We start from the raw sequence: 15,503 nt of genomic DNA, 5'->3' as shown, positions 1-15,503 counted from the left end.
CAGCAGAGAGTGAATGTGTGTTCTGAGCTGCTGCAACGGCTTGAAAATTAAAGTTTTGTGAACCGCATCGTTACTGGTGATGAAAAAATGGGTCCTTTACAATAATTCTGTTCGCAAACGCCAATGGGTAGATAAAGATGAAACACCAGAACCGACCCCTAAAGATGGCCTTCACCCTAAGAAGATAGTCCTGTCTATTTGGTGGGATATGGGCGGTATTGTTTATTAGGAAGTTCTGGAACCAAACCAGACGATAACTGCTGATTATTATTCCCATCAGCTATCAAACCGGAAAGAGGCACTTAACAAAAATCGACCGTCTTTAGTGAATAGACGCAAAGTTTTATTTCCCCACGACAACGCAAGACCTCATACCGCAAGGCAAACATTAGGCAAGCTGAACGAGCTCGGATGGGAGCTAATGCCGCACACATCATACTCTCCGGATATTGCACCTAGTGATTATCACCTTTTCCGTGGACTTTAATTCCATATGAGTAACAAAAACTACTCCTGAAAAGAAACTATAAAAAGGGATATCGAAGCATATTTTGGCTTCAAGGACAACAAATTTTTTGAGCAGGGAATTAAAAATTTGTCTAAGCATTGTGAAGACATTGTAAATAATGAAGGAAAATATATTACTGATTAATAAATGCTTTAAACATCTTTTTTATTAATTTTAAAATCATTCTTAAAAAACGCGCGAACTTATGAACTGACCTGATATTTATAGGTAGTGCAAAAATTTTCCAAAAAAAAAAACAAAATGAGTATAAAAAATGAAAAAAAGTAATACTAAAATAAAGAAAGCGTGCACTGCTTATGACTAAAACACCACTTATCTCAAAGACCCAGAGCCGAAAAGCTGAACATTTTTGCATAAATATTAATTATCTGCATGATTTTGATGTGATTAATAACAAGCCATCCGAACTTTAAAGTATAAAAATTGCTGATGGGAGACGTAGCGATCAGAAAAGAGGTAAAGTAGAAACTGCACAACATGCACTCTCTTCTCGTCGCCACAATTAAACAAGTTGAATTGCTAATTTGTTAAATTTCGATTTGAAACAGTTTTTACGAATAAGGTGGAAAACATAGGAACTATAATTACGAATTAGTTTCGCTATTATGTATATATACCATTAAAATCGCTCTTCTCTCTACGGGTAAGTGTGAAAATACTCCTCACCTCTCAAAAACTCCATTTATTTGTAATTACAAAATTAAGTAGATAATTAACTAGTTAGTTATTTGAACATTAATTGTTGTGGCATCTTTTGTTTTTGTAAAACTTGCTGACCTTGTACTTGGAATTCAATTATGCAGATGTGTGTTTGTACGAGTATATCTAAGCGGCATTGAGAACTACTCACGAATGTAATATTTTCTCTATTCTAATTGCGGTAAATGTGCAATTTTCTTGTCTGATGGAATTTAAAAATAGTTTTATAGAAGAGTTAGTACAACGAAGAAGAGAGTTGCCAAATGAGTTTTTCATTTTGGTGATTATTTCTACATTGTAGAACTAATATCAAGAGCTAAATACGAGAGTTTTTATTCATAACCTAACAATGGAAAAATTAACCTCGCGGCTGAAGAGGTTTTTTTAAATATTTTACATATATATAAGTATACTTTTGCATTCGTTTGAACCAGCTTTTGAAGCACTTTATCCTCGCATTTCCAGGACGTTTTCTAATTTTGTGGCATCCAATGCGAGCACACCTTTTTACCACAAATAAGATGTGGTCATGCAAAATCTACCTGATGCTAGTCATATTAATACCGCGTTGTATGAGAAGACAATGATTTCGCGCACAGCATCTGACACATCGACTAAGTTTAGCCGATCTTCCCAAAATTCGTCGGTTTTTCAGTAATATTTTAAAGCGCTCAAGGATGGTCCTTTCCCGCCATATAATAAGATAAGTTCATCGATTCGTTCTTGTCTTTTTAATTTAAGGCAAAAATGGTGAAAAATAATCGCGCGATAGTACTCACGGCCTAATCCCATTTTTTGCCGAGATTAATTTTTAAAGCCCGTGTAAAACATTAATAAGACTCACACATCAAAATGTTCTGAATGAATTGATGGTCAAATATGTCAAACTTTCCAATATAAGCATCACATGACATCTGACAGCATTAGAATTGCCCAAGGAAAAATAGGTGTAGGTATACATATCAATATTATCAGCATACGTCACTAATTGTACCTCCTCAAAAAATTACGACTGAGCGACTATTCAGTTTCGTAATAAAGAAACAATAAAAGTCACCCTCAAATTTTAGACTTTCACTGGAGGCTCTCAATAAGAGTGAATTTTTATGCAAAAGAAAGAAGATGATATTTTGAGCAGATTAAAAGATCACCTTGTCTTTTTGGTTTACATAGATCATACTTAAACTTCAATCAGCAGATTTGAGCTGATGTCTACATCTTATCAGCTCCGCGCCTTTGAATTTGTAAACCTCAGCTGGCAGTTCATCGTCTGGAGTATGTAGGTGTTTGTATTTTGCTCATCTTCCCAGCGACCTCCGCGCCAAGTATACAGTGGTAAAAGAAAATTTTCCTCTGCACTTTTAAAGCACTTAGTTCTTAAAATCTCCCACAAGTCACTGAACTACTTTTGTAGAATTTTTAGGCGTTTATATTGGCCAAAAACCCTTCGCACTCACCTACGTCTGCCTCTCTGTTCTTTGCTCAAGTAGAAGCTTTTTATCTTTTGCTCCCGGTAGCAATTCTCTTTCATTTTGCGCCCGATCGAAAAAGGGCAGCGCTCATATGTAAATGCCCTCCAGACGTTTACAGAAGCGACTTTTGATAGCATCGACCGTTTTTACCTTCGGGATGTAAGTAAAGATGTTGAACAAGCTGTTGAGGATGCAGTTTGTGAATGAATGTACTTGCACAAATACGAGGCCGAATTGTTGATTCTTTACGTGGTAAGTATGATTTTATTCTTAATAAACCGTGACCACTGTATCGTATATACATATATATATAATTGGCATTTACATACTTTTTTGCTGTCCGTCCGAATTCCTCCTCCTATTTGTGGTGTGCGTATTGATGTTTTCCATAATTGGAGGGATTCCAAGGATATCGAACCTGTGCACTTGGAAATTGTAATCACGCACCAACCCATTCGGTTACGGTGGGTTTGCTGCAGATAACAGTATTTTCTCGTTCGAAGACCAACCAGACTGTATCGCCTTAAGGGATGCCGGAAATTGAAGCCCGTAATCTCAACAACATTTGGTTTCAACAACAGGACGCTACTCGTCACACAACCCGTGAAACAATGGATTTACCTCGTCTTTTCTGCAGCGAGCAATTTACTCCCATCTCGGACCAGGGAATTGACCACCAAGATCGGGTGAAACCACATCTTAAGGCTTTTATTTGTGGGGATATGTAAATTCTAAAAGTTTTGTGGATAAACCAGCTTGGGCATTGAGGCATTGGAAGCCAACATTACTAAAGTTATTCATGAGATACCGACCAAAGTCCTCCAGCCAGTCATTATAAATTCGTATTTACGGACGGCCGAACTACGGCGCAGTTGCGGCCGACATATTAAATGGAATTTGAATTTTCATTGTTTTATTTCAATTGAAAAAACAAAACCTGCATTGATCACCCTTTATATATAATTGGCGCGTACACCCTTTTTGGGTGAATGGCCGAGCTCCTCCTCCTATTTGTTCTGTGCGTCTTGATGTTGTTCCACAAAAGGAGGGGCCTACGGTTTCAAGCCGACTCCGAATGGCAGATATTTTTATGAGGAGCTTTTTCATGGCAGAAATACACTCGGAGGTTTGCCATTGCCTGCCGAGGGGCGACCGCTATTAAAAAATGTTTTTCTTAATTTTGGTGTTTCAACGAGATTCGAACCAACGTTCGGCTACGGCGGCCGCCCCTTAGCATTTTTTAATCAAGCACATCCTATGTTTAATTCGTCCCCTTAGTATAACAATAGCCTATGTGCTCATGGGCTATTATTTTTTTTTTTGAATTTTTGGATTCGCTATCGTCGATTTTATATGTTGTCAAAATTTCGTCAAATTCTAGTTCCACAAAGTGGGTCAAAACGTCAGTCAAAAAATAATAAATATTTACAGACATAACGAGATTTGAGTGAGAGCTACTTTCGACAAAAAGTTTGAAATTCATTTTCTCAAAATATCAAAAAATTTATAGGCTATTTTAATACTAAGGGGACGAATTCTTCTTAGTCTGAAATCTTTTCTACAAGTAAACCCTGCTAAAAATTACATTAGCATTTCTAGCATTCGGTTGTGCTGTAATGCTTAGCAACTAAGTTTGAAGGAAGTGTTGCAAATTTTTAATGCTGATGCAGTCGACAAATTATTTTTTTTACATTTATGTATATTTCTTTTTTCTTTCATTTTTCCATTCGACACGGTTCCAATTAAGTAATTCAACACAATATAAACTTCCGCCTGCCGAAACGAGTGTTGCACGCAAAAGCAAATATGGACCTAACTATGATCACAAGCAATAACTGCCTAAGTCCAATTGAGGAAGAACTGAGTCATAAATATTATATGTTACACGCATCTTGCTAACATACCTCTACATTTACATAAAATTCCGGCTGTACAAAAAATGTTTTTTACAGAGTTATTGAGAAAGAATTATTTGCTTTACATAGTGGCCTCTTTACAATAACAAATACATACGTATATAAACTACTTTTGCGACATAGGCAGTTATTGTTTGTGGTCGCAGATACCCAAATATACCTAGGCATGTGTGTATGTTTATCAGTCACAGCGGCGGACATGCGAATTTTCGGCATGATGCGCATTAAAAATTATCTACTGTTACTTTATGCTGTTGAATGCCTTAGTTTTTTGTATGCCTTTGTATATTTTTCTTTCTTTGTAAAGCCTTTTGACTTATTATTCTTAATAAATTAGTTACAACCCGAAAAGTCATTCACTTTAAGAGAAAGGTTAAGGCTGAAAACCAAAAATGAAAAAAAAGAAAAAAATATCAAACACCTGTATGAGCTGTGGAACTATGTGAGCGGGGAAAGAGTTGAATAACATAAATAAAGATTAAGAAAAATAATTAGAATTTGAGTGAATGAAATTATTTAAGGTGAGACACAGCGATACAGCGCTTCTACAGTTACGGCTTCTCTTTTTTAGAGGTTTGCTTTTTTGCCACTTTTATTTTGTTTTCTTTCTTCTCGACCACATTAAAGACAAATTCCAATAGCAATTCTATTTCTACTATTGTTGGCTATTAGCTTATTACTATATTAAATTAATTTTTATTGTAATATATTTATTTCAATTTTTGTTGTGTCTTAATAGCGCGCGCCATTGAATAAAAACAAAAAAAATTAATATATAAAAGCAATAAAAAATATAGTATTATTTGCATGTGTAAATAATTATATTTAATATATGTAAGTTTACTTATTTTTAAATATGAGATAAATATTACGCCAAGAAATAAACAACAATGTAAAAAACTTTATACTGAGTTTGCCAATATATTTTAATATTTCGACTAATATTCAGTTACTGCTACATATTCTTAGAGAAAAATCTGTGTCTAAAAATTTGGGAGCTTATTATATTTCTACATCGCTTCAATAATTGGTGAATTACGTAGAAGCGAAGTTCTTCTAAATCGATCTAATACAAAAATATCATGCTTTCGGAGGTTTCAAATAAGAATGTCAAATAAATCGCACTACGTATTATAAAGTACGAGTATATCATAACTTTCGACATAACCTAGAAACCATTTGATCAATTCGATTCTAATAAACTTCATTGTAAGGGCTTAACATTTAATATTTTTTATACGCAATATGTTCAATAAAAAGTATAGTCACCACTAATAACTATAATAGTTGGGCATCTTCGAGTCGAACTTTGCGTTCATTTCTGCGCAAGTTGTGGAGATAATCGGCTCCAAATCAACAGAATTTGCCCTGCTGTTCAACCTTCCATATTTGTTTTCCTTTGATTGCGTACTTAACTATTGAAGAATAATTTCAACATTGCAATCCCATTGTACAATAATTTCATTGAACAATGAACATTGAACAATAATTTCAACATTGCAATCCCCAAGCTGTTTCCGCTCTACACAACTTAGGCTTCGATGCCTGTGATCGCTGCCTTCTTGTAAAATGCAAGGTTGGGTAGTTCTTCCAAATATTTTCGCAGCTGGCGGTAATAATGCTTTTATTATTATTTTATTAACCAAAACTGTATTTAAATTGGCTCTAAATACAAATAAACGTCCAAATCCTTTTTTGGAGAACACCTTTAACTGGATGTTTAACCGTTCGTTGAAGTTGTCGATTACCAGCAGTTTGCCAGAACCAACGCATAATAGTTGTATGGAAGGAAATTCGAGAATATTACATTTGTGCCACTTCGTTCTGAATTTGCCTTAGCCCATGCAAGTCTGTTTTCAATGTGTGATACTGAGAGCAGCGGTTTGCTCCGGAATTCGATGTCTTCTACATGTAAACGTACTCGAATCGTGTCTTTAGATATATTACCACAACTTTTCCATAAAATTTCTTCAGCTTCACGCAACAATAACTTCAGTTTTTCTATAAACAAATCAATGATCTTCCGATCTTGCTTTGGAGAGATATTTTTTTGTTTTGTCTTCTTGACTTCTTGAAATATTTTTGTTGCCACTGCCTGTGACATTTTTGGACCTTTAGGATATGTACATAGGAATACTACTTGAAATTGTTTTTCATAAGCACAACTCAATTTGTAAACACATCGAATGATTCCTAAATTTTTCACAAAACTATTAAATTACACAGAGCGTACAGCAAAAAGGATATGCCACTTTAGCAGCATATAAATGTTTCTTATAACGGAACTCAAGCTTGCGGGTCCTGCTTGTAGGACGGTATCGGGTCATGAAATCGACCCTAGAGCATAGCGCTTAAAAATTGTTTAACTATTTTCAAGCCGTTTTATATGACAGACATATTACGCTCTCCATATGAAGGCCACATATTCGAATTTTGATGGACCAAAGCTGTAAACAGTAGTTTAAGTGTATACAGATCAGTAAAATTTGAGCTAAAGCGACAAATAAATGCAAGCATGAATTAAGACTTTACGATGATGTAATTCAATTGGATATGCAAAAGAAATTTGAATCAAAAACTACTCCAAGATCGGATGTCTCACCAAACGTACTCAGCTCTTTGTCACCAATATAATAGCTATTATGCATAGAAGATCAAGATTTGAAAAATCCTAAAAAAGATGTATTTTTTAATACAATATAATTTTAATATTTTTCTAGTATTTATTTGCAAACGATTCCGGCTGCACCAAGCTGTTACATTATCAAGATCCGAGTGAACTTTGATAGAATCAGAAAGCCTCGTGACGGTTTTATATATCTAAAATAACGATTTAAAGCAAAAGAGATCTAAGAGCGCTACCTTGCGGAAGACCAGATGATGCAATAAAAGAGCGCGAGATATTACCAAATTGTTTTTCTTGTTTTTAAATACATTTGACATTTGTGAATAATTACTTCAAATAATTTTAATAATAGAAGTAAAAAATTACAAATTGCGCGTGATCATCTAAATGAGAGTTCAGCACTTTTTGCAGACGAGGTAAAAATAAACTTATTTGAACCAAATGGAAGACCTTTAAACGGCGCAAAGCCAATACGGTGTTCAAACCCCAAAATTTGCGAGCTACTATGAAGCGCGGTGGTGGCAACGTTATGGTTTAGGTATACATGTCATCAAATGGGGTTGGAAATTTGACCTTCACCGAGGAAACAATTAACAAATATGTTTATTTAAAACTTCTGCAAGAAAATTTGGCTCAAAGCGCTGGAGAGTTACAAATTTAAGATGACTTTCGCTTTTATCTAGATTATGACCCTAAGTACAAGCCACAAATAATACAAACATGTTTCATATATAAATGTTCTCGTATTGCTGAAACTCTTGCACAATCACCGGAATAGAACGTCATCGAAAATTTGTGGCCTATTTTGAAGACAAATATAAGAAAAATAATCTCAAAACGGCGATACTTGAAGAGTTGAACAAAACTAGTCCAGAAGGCACAAAAAAAAATGGTTGACTCCATGCCCCATAGACTTCAAGCCATAAATGATAATAAAGGATACCCAACAAAGTACTAACACCTTAAAATGTTAAAAATTAAATCTTTTTTAAGTTGCATCGTTTAAGCTGCGGCGTGATTTCTCTCAATGAAATGAGTAAACACTTATTTGTATTTTCTATTAAAAACTGAAATAAAACAAAATAAATAAAATATCTGCGTATCTACTCTCTTTTTCCATTTTCGAAAAATATTATTGTATTATATATAGAAGACAAAAATCGTATCTACATGAAATAAGGTATTAGTGACTGTATTTAATATACCGTCTATATATTTGCATGTACAATATTTGACTCAAGTACCTTTTACCTAAAATGATGAAAATACTTACGCGTCACGAAGCTAATTTCAGAAAACAAAAAAATCATTTTATGGTACTTTTTTTTGTTAGGATAAAAAAGTACTTTTTATTTCCTTCTCAATGGTTTATCAAAAAATAATAATTGTGAGGGCATATACAGGGTGAACGATAAGAAGTGTTACCTATTCAAAACACCATAACTTTTTTGTGTGAAATTAGTTTTTATTGATTTCAAAGACAAAATTGTTCAAAAAAGGTTACAATTTTACATACATACATTCACTTTAGCTCGATATGACCACCTTTTCTTTGCCTTGACTATAGCCTTCGAACGGTCAAAAAATTAGTTGCATGCTGCACAAATGTGATCTTGAGGTATTTTGGCCCATTCTCGTATAATCGCTTTTTTCAGCGCATCTGCGCATCCATACTGGCATATTTTTTAGTCCTCACCTTGCTCTCCAAAATGGACCAGATGGAATAGCCCATCGGATTTGCGTCTGGCGAATTCGAAAGCTATTGTGTGGACGAAATGAAGTGTGGAACATGATTTTTAACCATTCTTGGTTCACACGAGCTTTATGAGACGGTGCCGAGTCCTGTTGGAACGTCCATGGTCTACGACCAAAATGTTTGCGAGTCCACGGCTCTAAAGCAGCTTCTAAAATATTTTCCCGACAATAAGTCGCGTTCAATTTGACACCAGGCTCGATAGAGCGGTCACTGCGGCCCAAACCATTACTTGCGATGGGAAATTGCTTCGAGTAGCCATACGTAGGCTCAAACTCTCGTATGCGCGTACGGTCAATTAAACACGATCGTTTTGAGTGTTTATGAACTGCTCAATTGGGAAATTTTTTTCATCAGAAAACACCACTGTAGAAATTTCAAAAAATTGATTTTTTTTTTATAAGCTTAAAAAATTCTTTGAACCTTTTAAAATACAGAACAAAAAGTTTTATACGTTACCGAAGTTTATTTCATAAATATTTTAAGCTTTTAACCAAGCGTTAGTGACTGCTACCTAACGATTTCTCCAAATTTCCAAACTTTAAACGCGTTTTTCTCAAAACACGTTTTCTGAAATTGGCACGCAGCATAACTCAAACAATTTTAAATATTTTTAATCAGGGTTTTCACTACGTCTGTATAATAACCTTCTTAAGAGAAGAGCGTAGGGGATTTTCGATAGATTAATTTAAACGATTCTTATAATTATTTAAGTGCCGTTTTTTTAGTCCAAAATAGAGTTTTTTCCTTCAAATGCTTGCTAATTCCACAAAAATAAATATTTTTTAAATCCCCTACGTGTTTCTCTAGCTATTCTTATCTAGATTGGGAAAAAAAATTTTTCTTTGTTCCAGATTAAAATTTGCACCCTCTGTGCTGCGTGCCACGGAGCTCCTTCAAGAGAAACCACATTACAAAAATATCTCCAATGCCGCCATTTTGTAAAATTTTTCGATCAAACTTTGTAGTTTTGTATTTTAGTATATAAGTAATAACTTCCCCAAACAGAGTGATTGTTTTCCTTTTTCTTCTATACAAAAAAATTCTTTAAAAATCGTGTTTATTTTACGCGTGTACAGTGGTGTTACCCCTTAAGCAGCATTTTAGTAATTACTGGAAATATATAATAAAAATGTATCTTTCCGAGAGATTTTTAAAAATATACAAATATAAAAATCTTCCTACCAAATATGCTAATTTTTTAAATTGCTTACATTACTTGAGAGCGCAGCAACCCATTTCCGACTATCGGTTGGCTTGCAGAGAGTGTAAGTACAAAAAACTTGTGCAAATACACATGAAAATCCCTGCAGCTACCCAAATTTTGAGTATCCGATATGCCCTAAGATTCTGCATATACCTTTATCCTGACTAAATAAAAAATAAAAAAAATAAAAAAAAAATATCTGTTTTATCAGACTCCAGAGTTCTCAGTTTTTATTGATTTATCAATGTTTTCAAAATTAGAAAGTAGTTCAACACAATTCTATCATTTCTTTAAAGAGTACATAAATAGCATCTCACTCCACAAATTGGGTAGAAAGTGATATAAATCGTAGGTCTAAGGGGCACACATCTTTTGCAGTACTGCTGATAAAATATTAATGAGAGGAATCTGAAAAGCTATTATTTTGTGTACATTAGGGATGTCAATTTTGAGATTCCGGGGTCCTGGTAATTTTTAAGTCACAAAAAACACGAGTATTTTTTAACTATCCCGGGATTTTCACGCAAAAAGTTCTTTGAGCTCAAATCGAACAAGCGCGCTTGCTGGCCTGGTTGTTTTTGGAGATGAATCGGCAAAAGAAAATTATGTTCAGTAAATTTTTCGACTGCCACGCTGCCTATTTGGTGTGAACGATCGTACAATACCGATTCAATGTCAAGCAAGTGATGGAATATTTTGGATATTGTTTCATATTGTTCTAAAAATTGATTTATTTGCAGGTTTGGTTATACTAAGAAAAAAACTGAAAATAATTTGATACAAATTTGATAATTTTCAGATATATTTAGTGTTAAACATTTTTCTATAGAGTTTTTAAAGCGAAATATATTCGGTTCTTTTTAACATTTTCATACAGTTCTTTTAATTTTTTAGAATAAAATATGCTTTGTAAAAAAATATGTATATTGAAAGATGTATGCTAAGTTAAGGGGGCAGATAACTGTAAACGGCCATATTTTCCCTGATTTTCATTAAAATTATTTAAAACAAAGAAGTCAATACATTTTTTTCAAAATTGGCATACAGTTTATTTATACATTAAGACAATATAAATTTCTTTTTTTATTTTAATCATTTAAAATGGCGGATGTACACTCAATTCTTCCAGGAAGATCGCAGCGGGGCTTCTCAATCGGCGGGCATTGTAGCATCGGCGTCAATGACCTGAAAACAAAAAACCAAACATTTTTTTGTTTACTAATGTCATAATTTCTATATGAATTAAGAAAAAAATGAAAAAAATTAGTGGAATAAAATGCTTACAAAAAACAATGAATTTTGGGGCGAATTTTCCTACTATTTTTGTTTAAAAAAAAATTATTTTTTCGAAAAATGTTGGAAAACTTGTAAAATGTTCAAAAAAATTAATATCATAAAAAAGATGTGTGCAAAATTTCTGGGAGATCGGTCAATAACTTTTTGAGTTATCGTGTATGCCAATTCGAAAAATATAGTTTTGAGAAAAACGCGTCTAAAGTCGGCAACGTAACTATACCTCTCCCAGCGCTCGAACACAAAGACTAGAGTCGTCACGGTTGACTATCTGTAATATAAGAAAAACTTAAATTTACGTTCTAAAAATTGTTTAACTTATTCATAAAGGGTTATGTTAACATTTTATGAAAAAAAAAATGTTTTTTTTGAAATTTTAGGGGTATCTGTCCCCTTAATAAAATATTCACTATGCTTCACATTTTTCACACAAAATGAAACGTCATTGTGATTAAATTACTAATACAAATACTACAGAAAACCAGTGAAAAATACCATGTATCTGCTTACTAATATATCAAAACAGAAATGTTGGAATGAATTTTTTTTTATCATAATCTGGTAGATAATTTCATAGAATTTCACGAAGGATAGAGCAACATGTTGAGAGCGACAAGGAATCGACATTTCGGCATCTTCTTCAACACTTCACTAGATAAACTTTAGAAATAGACTTATTTTTTTGAAAATAAATTTCTACGATTGGGGTTAAACGATTCACGATGACTTGCCAAACCTTATCGAACAGAAATGTCAAAAAAATTAGCCATTCTCAGCTGTCAAACCACAGTTATCGATATCGCTAGTTCTTGAGCGGCAAAACAAAACACGCGATACAAAGCCACACTGCGATCGATGTGCAAACGGGCGTAATTTACGAATACTAGCGCTTTTAAACCAAAAAATGTTAAAAGGAACCGAAGATATTTCACATAAAAAACGCTAAATGTTCAACTATTTATGCATTATAAATTCTTTTAAATTTATTTACTTATACTTCTTATTATACTCAAGCCTACAAATATACTCGTAGTACGAGTACATCAAGTCTTAGAAGAATTGACGGCGATATCCAACGTATTTGAATAACTTGGCATGGAATCACTTTGGTTCGATTGTCCATTCCAAATAGAACTTTAACATTCTCCAAAGCTACTTCATACCAAATTTGATAATTTTCAGTACCATAGAAACAACAATTTGTTTTTGTTCACTCTTACACCTGTATGAGGGTGAAATGTGCCTTTTCACGCGTAATGACTCAACATTTTCGCTGGTACGCAAGCTGAGTTGAGAAATTCTAAGATTTATTTTCAAAGTAAAATTTTACGATTTCCTCGCATTCTGTGGCTGTACAAAGTACTCATAGGTCACAAGTGTCAAGTATGGAATACCCTCTATATATTGAACTCTCTAATAAGTAAATTTTTCTAATCAAAAGAGGTTTACTACAGTAGCGAATACTTGGCAACAAGCGGAGCACTTGTTTCTTCGTTGTTTACTTGCATATTTGATTGAATAAATAAATATGTAAAAGAAATAATATAATATAAATATTTTACTTTATTTTGGCACTCTTTAAAATTACATTATTTTCCGCATTCTTAAGTACATTCTACCGCTATCTATAAATAAAAATAATTAAATTAAGAAATATAAATTAATTAATTGCTAGTTATGTACATCACATACGATATTAAAGGCAAGTTTCTGGTTATTTCGTTAAAAAACAAATTACAACTATTTTCATAACAAATTGGCTGCATTTGAATATCTATCAGCTTCTTCTTATAAGCTGCTGATGATATCCTGGAATTTTTCTAAAATGTATATTCGCAATAATTTTGTTAAACAGAAATATTAAAATTTTTTTTTGTGTTTTTAATTGACAAGGTGGCTCTTCGTTACCACTTCCATGTTGCCACTCAAGCCAGTACTACTTTCTCTAGGATACCTTTTTGAATATCAATTTATATTAAATATACAAATTATACATATTCAATATATAAATAAAATAATATCATTTAAATAACTACCCTTTCAACTCTATTACTCTCCTCTCTTCTTTTATTTTTCCCCACTGCTATCAGCGCTCATCTCAATTCAACTCTCAAGCCGCTGTGCATTATCCAACGAGGCCGCTTTATTTTTGGCCAAATATTTTAGAAACTCTGTCGGCGTACGAAAACCTTTGATCGGAAATTTACCAAAACGTCCATTGGTTTTCGATAGGGCGTAGTAAACTGGATAGGCGCCTGGTGCCACATGCACGCGCATCGCCTTGCTCAATTTTTGTCGATCCAATGCATTCTGATTATAAAGGAAGTGCAATTGCTTCATTTGATTATTAAGCGTTTTGCGGAACTTCGGCTCGATAAGTTGTCTTATAACAGGTGGGTAAGCACCAACGTTCATGATGGAATTCTTCACACGCGGTTTTGTACCACGCATACGATTCGAGTTCACATAATTACGATTTGCTGGCAATATGCTCTGTATATTGTACAACGATGAGTCCATGCTACCGCTCCGATCCTCTGTTAGCGCGGGCAGATCGAGCGGATTAACGCGTATCACTTTTTGTGTGGTATTCTCGACATCAGGTATCACATCCTCGGTGATGACGACAAATTTTGCGGCCTCCTCAGTGGTGTTCACGGTTGCCTTGCTAGGCGCGTCTGTATCTGGTGTTGCATCTATCGGTGTGGCACTCGCAAAATTGAGTACTAGAATGCAGAGTAACAGCGGCAGGTGCTGCAAAATGGATGGCGGATGTTTAGTTGAAGTATTTATTGTAAAAATTTCATTTGCATAACACATTTTTATACACATTAAAAATAATTCACTGATCATATATTTTATCCATTAGCTTATAATGCCACCTTTGCCCCGCATGCAATTAATTTTTGCTAGAATCTTGTAAATTTTCTGCAGATCATCCTCCATTAACACTTACCCATGACCGTTGGCAGCTGTCCATGTTCATTGTCTGTCTGTTTGTCTGCTTATTACTAATTTCTACACCTCAACTCTTTTATGGACTGCTTGATATGCCAAGTCAAATTTTATGAGCAAACACTTAAATTAATTGCGATTATTCCAAGAACTTCCACGAACTGTAAATATTCTTGCTATACAAATTTATTTGCCGATATTTGCTGTTGTCGTTGCTGTTGTTTCCGTTGTGTGCTGCTGCTCTTGCGGTTTGTTGCTTCCTACAGCCAAAGTGAAATGTTGTCGACTGATTGGGTTGTAAGGTATTCTGTTAAGTTTTATGTCGCCATCGCCAACGTTGCCGGCAGCCTCAGCTTTAAAGTTCCATGACGCAGCTTCTACAGATTTGACTTTGTGCGAATGTGGCGATGACAAATGCTCCACTGATTGCCTGCGAATCTTTGCTTTGACTTGAGTATTTTTGTTTTTGTTTTCATAATTTTTACATTTTCTCTTTTTAGTAGTGTACAAAACGCAAAAAAAACACCCAGTGAAAAAAAATATTAGCAAACTGAAAAACAATAATCATTGCCAGGAGAGATACAATCTTGGGAGTTTTTTTTTCACGCTGCTCATTTCATTAAATTTCTTCTTGTTCTTATTTTGTTTATTTGATTTGAGATTTGAAAACATTCTTAACCCCATATACAGTGGGCTAAGACAAGCAAAAATTATACGAACTGTACATATAAGAATACATACATTTCTTGGTGGTGCAAAATTAATCAGCGAAATTTGTGTTTCAATTACTTTTTACTAAACGAATATTGGAATTTAAGTGATGGAAATCTTTATTTTATAAATCTTGTACCGCATTTGCCTAGTCTACAAATACCAAATATAATTAAGGGGGTCTTCTGGTTTCCAGCGAAAAAAAAATCGATTTTTTTTTTTTGCATAATTTTGTTGTATGTGTATGCGAGAATACGCCACAGAAAGGATTTTTTGAAAATCGCATTTTTTCACATTTTTCTGGGCACCGAAGTGTACCCTCCTCCGGCCGTTTTCATCATA

The 15,503-nt window shown here is 34.0% G+C and overlaps 1 protein-coding gene across 1 annotated transcript; it reads right to left on the bottom strand.

Moving 5' to 3' along the window:
• Nucleotides 1-13,038: 13,038 nt before the first annotated feature.
• On the bottom strand, nucleotides 13,039-14,875 carry LOC128866006 (uncharacterized). The gene is made up of 2 exons (XM_054106459.1): nucleotides 14,452-14,875; nucleotides 13,039-14,249 (listed from the first exon to the last, which is right to left on the bottom strand). Exons 1-2 carry the CDS (start codon nucleotides 14,479-14,481, stop codon nucleotides 13,599-13,601), a joined length of 681 nt encoding a protein of 226 aa, XP_053962434.1. The 5' UTR covers nucleotides 14,482-14,875; the 3' UTR covers nucleotides 13,039-13,598.
• Nucleotides 14,876-15,503: the final 628 nt, after the last annotated feature.

This window comes from Anastrepha ludens, chromosome 6 (genome assembly GCF_028408465.1).
Source record: "Anastrepha ludens isolate Willacy chromosome 6, idAnaLude1.1, whole genome shotgun sequence".
Taxonomy (NCBI): domain Eukaryota; kingdom Metazoa; phylum Arthropoda; class Insecta; order Diptera; family Tephritidae; genus Anastrepha; species Anastrepha ludens.
This window is presented reverse-complemented; position numbering and strand designations above follow the sequence as displayed.